This window comes from Trypanosoma rangeli, assembly GCF_003719475.1.
Source record: "Trypanosoma rangeli strain AM80 chromosome Unknown Tra_15.4_contig_00203, whole genome shotgun sequence".
In the NCBI taxonomy this organism is placed as follows: domain Eukaryota; phylum Euglenozoa; class Kinetoplastea; order Trypanosomatida; family Trypanosomatidae; genus Trypanosoma; species Trypanosoma rangeli.
The window spans coordinates 28,582-36,069 of NW_021705949.1; the positions used below are offsets into that span (position 1 = coordinate 28,582).

The window sequence follows — 7,488 nt, forward strand, 5'->3', positions numbered from 1 at the left end:
CCGTCACCGACAGACAACCGTGACGGCCCAGAGTGAGGCGTGGCTAATCAATGGTTCTTGGGCGCCTTAATTGGGACGCCCCCGCGCGAGGCAAGGCGTGACATCCCACTCAACGGGCCCTTGCGGGGCTGCCAATAGACAAGGGGAGGGTGAAAACGAGGAAAAGAAAGGGAACACGGTGGCGCTGATCATGGGGATGTTCTTCTGCATCAGTTCGAGTGCACGCTGCACACGTCGGTGGAGGACAAGTACATCCAGTGTCTAATCACTGCGCGGCTGCAGGGGCCACTTGCACAGCGGCAGGCGACGGGAGGCTCGGGGGGCGACGACTACAAACGAAGAAAAGCGGGAAAAGAAAAGTAGAAATTAGAAGCACAGAGGGCGGGTCGTGGGGGCATCGCGGCAGGCACACAAAGGCGCCCTCAACAGGCACACCCACCCAACACGCACACCGCAGGGAAGCCGACGTACACCACGCACAAAAGTGTGGCGGGCTCACAGCTTACTTCCCCTTCCACTCCAGTTTAGAAACAACAAACCAAAAAACAGGGAGGTAACAAAAGAAAAAAAAGAGGGAAGCGATGCTGCAAGAAGGGACAGCGATAGGTGATAAGTTTATTTATTTCATTCATTCCATGTGCACCTCCTCCTCCTGCAGTGCGTGCGTACATTCACACACACACAGCCCACTTTTCCTTTCCCTCGGGCAGCCCACAGACTCAGTAAAAAAATTTAGCTCTCTGCTTGCCGACGCACATGGCCCCGGACTCTTTGCCGCATTGGACAACGTTACAGCGAGGGGGACACATGCGTAAGTAGGCGGCATCACAGGGGGAAAGGGAAAAAAAACGGAAAAAAAAACAGTCCCACATGGGGCACCTGCATCGCCTGAATGCGCATTATTAACGTAAACGTCGTTGTTACAACCCACCTCCCGCGGCCTGTGCCCTGCTTACTGTCCCATGCCAAAGCCCTTTCATTGACGCCAGCGTCTGCATACATGTTGCTGCCGCGTCAGCTCGGCGCCTCGTGCCCAGCTGGGACCGCATTGGAATCCGATGGAGATTTTCTTAATTCCCCAGCTCTTTCTCCACCGCCTCTCCCTGCTGCTGCTGACGGCGCTTATGGCAGCAGCAGCAGATGACGACAATAGCGGCTACGACACCCACGGTGAGAAGCACAATAGGCAGGCCCGCCCACAAGGGGAACTTGCCAGGCTTGGTCTTGGGCACGAAAACAACAAAACCATTCTCATCTGTTACAGGTGCCGTGGCTGTCTCCTCAGGTGTGAACTCGTAGTACTCGCAGATCCAACTCAGGTACCCGTGATTACGCTTCTCGTTCACCCACGTTCCATCTATCACCATCTTCGTGATGGTCTCATCCTGCACTCAAAGGAAACTTTTTGGCTGATGTCCCTTCAGGGAGTTGTTGCACATGCCAGGTATGGACTGTGTGTGGCCGCTATTACCATACACGGTCCCCTTGAATAATTTTGCCGTACCAATTGGCGTCATGTTCATCGGACCAGCGAAGAAGACCCACTCGCATGGACAGGTCGTACAGGAGGCGTACGGACACCACCCACCACTGGGAGCATAGACAAATCCTTGCTTCGTAAAAGCCTCAAAGACCAGTTTCGGAAAGCTCTCCCGCAATGGCATCAGTGTAGCCACTGCCCCGCCAGGAACACCAACCTTAAAAAACCGTGCGCTCACGGGGATAGGGGATCTGAAGGCGCTGCAGCGCACGCTGTACGCCACGGCACACATCGGCGTGCACAAGACAGCCGCGAAAAGAGCACAGCAAGAAACGACGAGAGAGCGGCGCCGACGGGTCACGTGTCTCAGTGGCTCTCTCGTGGTGCATTGAAAAGGAGTGCGAATGACAAGTGACACTTACTAAGACCTTCGGTTTGGAACAGAGCAGCTCTTCTTAACCCAACACCGTAAGCAAAAACAAGGCAGGGATGGACTGCACAATGCACAGCAATAAACACGGCAAGCGCCCCATCAAACAAGGAAAGCAAATATCATACGTTATTCACTGGTGAGGGACACTTGTATGCTCTGTAGGTGGGGCAAAACCCAAAACGTCCCCCACCTCCTCACGCAAACACGGCACCAGCGACAAGTACAAGTAGGGATCTGCGCACACGGACACCAAACTCCAAAGAGGCACCACGAACGGCGGGGGCATGCCTCACTCGTCATACAAACCACAAAGAGGAGACACAACAACAGTCACATTCACAGAAACGCCGTGATCCCGCGGCATGTGCACCACACAGAGCTGACGCTCCTCGTTCACCTGAAACATAAGCCGCTCAAACCCACCAAATGCCGGTTGCGCGGCACCGCTGGAAGCACCTTGCAACCCCGGCACGGTGTCCGCCACCGCACCAGCCGCACGCCACAGTTTGCCGCCGGGGCGCACCCCGCAGGCGAGTGCAAGGTGCGACCGGAGAACACGGGTGTGGGCGCGCGTGCCCCCTTCGAGTGCCGACAAAATCACCTCCGAGGAACGCCGCAACTGCACCGTCACCGCGCCGTAGGGGCCGCCCTCACCGCGGAGCGTAACGCCAATATCAGGGTCCAGCACAACCACCGCATGGGGGCACTGCGCCACAACCAGGTCCTCAATAGCATCGCGTGCCGCATCGCCCAGCAGCACCATCTGATTCATTACTTGGGCCTCTCCGAAGCGAAGGTCCAGCAACCGCTCCTTCACCGGCCGTGTGGCAAGGGTCGACTGCAGAGTGCAGTCCCCATCCGTCAGCTCAACGAGCAGCCTGGCGTCACTCATCGGGTATGCCAAAACAATGCGCGCCAACCCGACAGGGGCTAACAAGGCGGGTCCGCCGAGTAGAAGCGCGTCGCGCAGAGTGGCGAGGTGCACGGAGAAACACACATCCTTCGCCGAGTACTCGGAGAAAATCGCCTTGGGGAGGGTGGCGGTGGCAGTGATGCTCTGATCAGTTCCCTCGACATGCAGCACAACAATACTTTCCGTAAAAGCCACGGTAACCCACGAATCCTTCGCCATAGTGAGAACGGCCAGGGCCTTCAGCAGAAGGTGCGGGTGGGCCACGCGGCAGTATACAGACATGCAAAGTGTGTTCTTCCTGATCACCCCCTTACCCCTTACCGCTCGCCCTCTTTCTCTCTCGGAGCAGCAGCGGCAGCGAGAAGGAGAAGGAGAAGGAGAAGTCAATCGGAGCAAGAAACTACGTGTGCAGCCACACACATACACAACAATATCCCTATTTGCAAGGACAGTTGTATGGGCGCTGCGGGATCCGTGAATCCAGAGGCTTGAGTTTGGCGTAAAACCCCCAATTACACTCTCACCATCGCAGTACCTCTCTCCTTATTTCGCTCACTCACTCACACCGATGCTACACACGTTCCCCCCTCCACCTCAAAGAAAAGAGAAAAATAATTGAAGGTAAATCGAAATAAAAGCGCTCGCTTGCGCAAAAAAAGAGTGCAAGCTGGTGGCCGCCGCACAAACCATCTCACACGCAACGCGGACACAAGAAGAACCATGGAACGGAGGAAAACGGGGCCCTACTCCACGCCATTGTTTGCTGAAGCATGACCTGAGAGTCGGTGCGGCTTCACCACAAAGTGCTCCAGCACCTCAGCCACGGACTCCTCCCCGTCTGACTGCACCGGTTGCCACCGACTCGGCCGCTCGCGTAAATGCGGCGGAAGGTGCCTTTTCTCCGGGCTTAGGAACTCGTCAACATGTTTTACGTCACGCTTCCACACCTTCGGCACGCGCCTCTCCGCTACAACGTAGCCATGAAGCCGTCTTTGGTTGTCGATGTTGAAGCGGATAAAGTGCTTGTAATCCTCTATCTGAAAGGAGGAATACGCCGCGTCGTACATGAAGCCAAATAGTTGCACCGACACAAACAGAAACATCCCAATTACAAATGAGATGAGAGGGGTCGCCAACAGCCAGTAAATCAGAAGCAGGTGAAGGTAGTAGAGGAATATGTGCAGACGGTCAGTCGATGGCGAGAAGGTGCCTGTTACGTTCATACTGACGTGATGCGATAGATACGCCAAATTCTCCACAACATCTAAACCGCGCAGAAAAATACAGACGCTCTCAACAAGCCAGCTGCCGTGCACCGCAAGCTGCGCCCTCCTGAGCGCAGACGCAACCACATTGTCCTCCCCAAGCACATCCCTCGTGCGAACCAGCGCGGTATCGGCGGCACTGCGCACCTGAACCTCCATCATACTACCCCAGTGCCCCCGTGTCGACAGAAGCATACGGCGGTTTGTCATGTAGATAAGCGTGGTGTGTACCACGGCCAGCACGCCCGTGGAGCAGAGCACCACAAGCAGTGTCCAGTACGAGGCGTAAAACAGACGGAATACCACACTCCTCTGCCCTGCCCCACCGGAGAAGAAGACGACAAAAATAAACGTGAGAAAAAGCAACGACACAACAGCCTTTTCAAACGTGAAGAGTGTCAGATCTAGCGTAAGGCTAGCGACACACACAACGTACTGTGGGAGCCCCGTGACACCCCGCATGCGCTCGTCCTGCATCGTCAGCGGAAGAGCGGACATGATGAGGCCAAAGCACAAAAACCCCGCAATGATGTCAAACTTCCAGTTGATGAGGCGAAAACCAACTAGGCGAGCGAGAATCGACGTGAGCACATTTCGTGACGGAAATGCTGATGACCGCCTGTACTCGGTCCCCTGTGTCACGACGAGCGCATTGCACATCCCATGCAGAAAGGCACCACCGCCGCCACTCACAACAAGCGTCGGAGCGTCGGAGAGAGCGTCGGCAGGCGTGTGCCGTGAATAATGGTGAATGTCCCCGCTTAGTCGAAGTCGCAGCCGCGTCCCGAGGGCCTCGAGCACCCTGTTCAATTGCGGCTGCATCGGCGAAGTGCGGGTGCCGTCCATAGCTTCATGCACCCAAGCGGGCTCGTGGCAAGTCACGATGGCGCACGCCTCATCGTTGAGGTTCACCTCGATAAACTTCAAGAAGTAATCGCGCTGATCGCAGTCAATATCGGCGATGTTCCCCGTGTCTCCGCAGAATATATACCAGTTGTATGGAAGTGTCAAAATAAAAAAGGAGCTGCGCTGCGGCATCAGCCATCCTCCAAGCCAGTTCTCCGCTATAATGTACTTTTTGAACGTCACGAGACCGTCAAGCCAGTCATGGTTGCCCGGAATGGCAAAAAGCAGCGGCACACTGCGCAGCACGTCTTCGTCACTGTAGCCCCCGCCCACCAAACCCCCGCGGCGAACCATCGCATCCACCCTTGTTGCGGGCAGCATGCTCACATGCGCCTCATCACTGTTTGCCACGCTGGACAGCACCACCTCACGGTATCGCTGCGCCACCAGCCTGCGCAGTTCGGCGTTCCCCCCCAGTGCGTCCTCATAGGGTCCCTGCAGCCGCGTTCGATACGTCTCGTCCGTGGGGTTCGGGTACGCCAGGTCCCCGCCGATGAGCACGAACGACGCGCGCGGAAGATAGTGTGAGTTTCTCGGCATATAGTCGTCCACCATGAGTGGCAAACGGTCCACTGACGCCTTGGTACTGGCTTCCGGAAGCAAGATATGGCGCAACAACGGCGACGGCGGCAACGACGGGGCGCGTGCCCGGTTAAGAAACGGCGCTGGGGTGATGCGCTGATAACCTCTTCCACCTTGTGAGTTTTTCACACTGGCTGTTGTCGGCAGCAGCAGCGCCGGCTGCGCCATCAGTCGGGCCATCTCATACGTTGAGTTGAAGCCGTCGCCAACATCCCCAATGAAGTCAAACCACACGTCGACATCCTGCTGTTCGGGATGCCCCCCCGCACGCTTCGCCTTGCCCGCGAGTGCATTAAAGGGGGATCTCGCGGAGTTCGCGTCGCTCGTTGCACTCGAGCCCGCGCCACCTTGGTGCTCAAAGGAAAGATGAAAGACTTTGGGGGCGGCGTGCAGCTCTAGGCCGCGCTGATCAAACGTCAAAAAATTCAGCATTGCGCCCAACACCGCCTGCACCGCCGTGCCTACAATAAAGGTCGAGAACCACGGCACCATGCCGGGCCGGTTCACGGGGTAGACGCTGGCCATCAGCGACTCCATCTCCGCCTGTGGCGCAGCGAAGCTCCGCCTCAAAGCCTCCGTGGACCCCACAGCCGGTGTGCCCCTCCACGTCGACACACGCCGAGGACGCGGCTGCGACCTCCGCCAATCCACGCCAGGCTTAAGCGCAAGAAACGCCTCATTCCCGCCCTGTCGCGTATCAAATGCTTCGCTCCACAGCAAGCCGCGCACAGGGTCAAACCCACGCAGTCTCTTGTACTGGTAGTCCAGCACTATAAAAAGAACATTCAACATAACCAGCAGCGACAAAGTCAGGAAAGGAGCCTGCCTCGCCGACGCAGGGCAGATCAGATCCACCACGCCCATAACCCACGCCTGGCGATCACGCGCTTGGAGCTGCATACAGTACGCGTAGTGTACTGTAGAAAAGAACGAGAGCAACAGTGCGTTCAGAAGAACAATCGTGACGGTCGACCCGTACGTAAGACTCAACCCCCAATCGCGCTTCTTCTTGTGAATGTACAAGATGATGAGTGTTGTCGCGCAAAATGTTGGGAAAAAAACTGTGGCCTCCGTCGCCTCATCATTTACGTCCAACACCGGACCTGAGGGCCTCCTGGAGAAGAAAAAAAGCGGGCCCACATGGAAGACCAGCACAACAATGCCAAACCACGCCTGAAGCACCTTCGTAAGCTGCGCATACCAGTCGGTTACACAGTTGCTGTGAACGCGGAACGGGGCGTGAAACAAATACATCCACAAGAAAAAAACGACGTACGCAATTGTCCACTTCACATCCGGTTGGACAAGCTGCAGGTAGGACCCAAGAGTCTCCGTGCATGTTTCCAAGAATCCAAGAAAAAGTGCCATGCCATCATACAGAAGTAAGAAGAAAAAAAAAACAATACTACCTGAGAAGCAAACACAACAAGCAAAGAAGGAGCGGGGTCAATGAAAGCTGAAGACACACACACACACACACACAGCACTGCACATCAATCCCGTCACCGACAGACAACCGTGACGGCCCAGAGTGAGGCGTGGCTAATCAATGGTTCTTGGGCGCCTTAATTGGGACGCCCCCGCGCGAGGCAAGGCGTGACATCCCACTCAACGGGCCCTTGCGGGGCTGCCAATAGACAAGGGGAGGGTGAAAACGAGGAAAAGAAAGGGAACACGGTGGCGCTGATCATGGGGATGTTCTTCTGCATCAGTTCGAGTGCACGCTGCACACGTCGGTGGAGGACAAGTACATCCAGTGTCTAATCACTGCGCGGCTGCAGGGGCCACTTGCACAGCGGCAGGCGACGGGAGGCTCGGGGGCGACGACTACAAACGAAGAAAAGCGGGAAAAGAAAAGTAGAAATTAGAAGCACAGAGGGCGGGTCGTGGGGGCAGTCGCGGCAGGCAC

At 56.4% G+C, this 7,488-nt stretch overlaps 3 protein-coding genes across 3 annotated transcripts, besides 1 other annotated feature; 1 reads left to right on the forward strand and 2 right to left on the reverse strand.

Annotated features, from left to right (window-relative positions):
* Positions 1 to 1,058: 1,058 nt before the first annotated feature.
* TraAM80_05919 (uncharacterized protein) lies at positions 1,059 to 1,493 on the forward strand (the record flags this gene model as incomplete). The annotated part of the gene is made up of 1 exon (XM_029382779.1): positions 1,059 to 1,493. The coding sequence occupies one exon, from the start codon at positions 1,059 to 1,061 to the stop codon at positions 1,491 to 1,493; it is 435 nt and encodes a 144-aa protein (XP_029237361.1).
* Positions 1,494 to 2,202: 709 nt separating this feature from the next.
* TraAM80_05920 (cell cycle checkpoint protein) lies at positions 2,203 to 3,108 on the reverse strand (the record flags this gene model as incomplete). Its single annotated transcript, XM_029382780.1, has 1 exon — positions 2,203 to 3,108. The coding sequence occupies one exon, from the start codon at positions 3,106 to 3,108 to the stop codon at positions 2,203 to 2,205; it is 906 nt and encodes a 301-aa protein (XP_029237362.1).
* A 461-nt stretch (positions 3,109 to 3,569) lies between these two features.
* On the reverse strand, positions 3,570 to 6,947 carry TraAM80_05921 (uncharacterized protein; the record flags this gene model as incomplete). Its single annotated transcript, XM_029382781.1, has 1 exon — positions 3,570 to 6,947. One exon carries the CDS (start codon positions 6,945 to 6,947, stop codon positions 3,570 to 3,572), a length of 3,378 nt encoding a protein of 1,125 aa, XP_029237363.1.
* Positions 6,948 to 7,041: 94 nt separating this feature from the next.
* Positions 7,042 to 7,075: a microsatellite.
* The last annotated feature ends 413 nt before the right edge of the window (positions 7,076 to 7,488 follow it).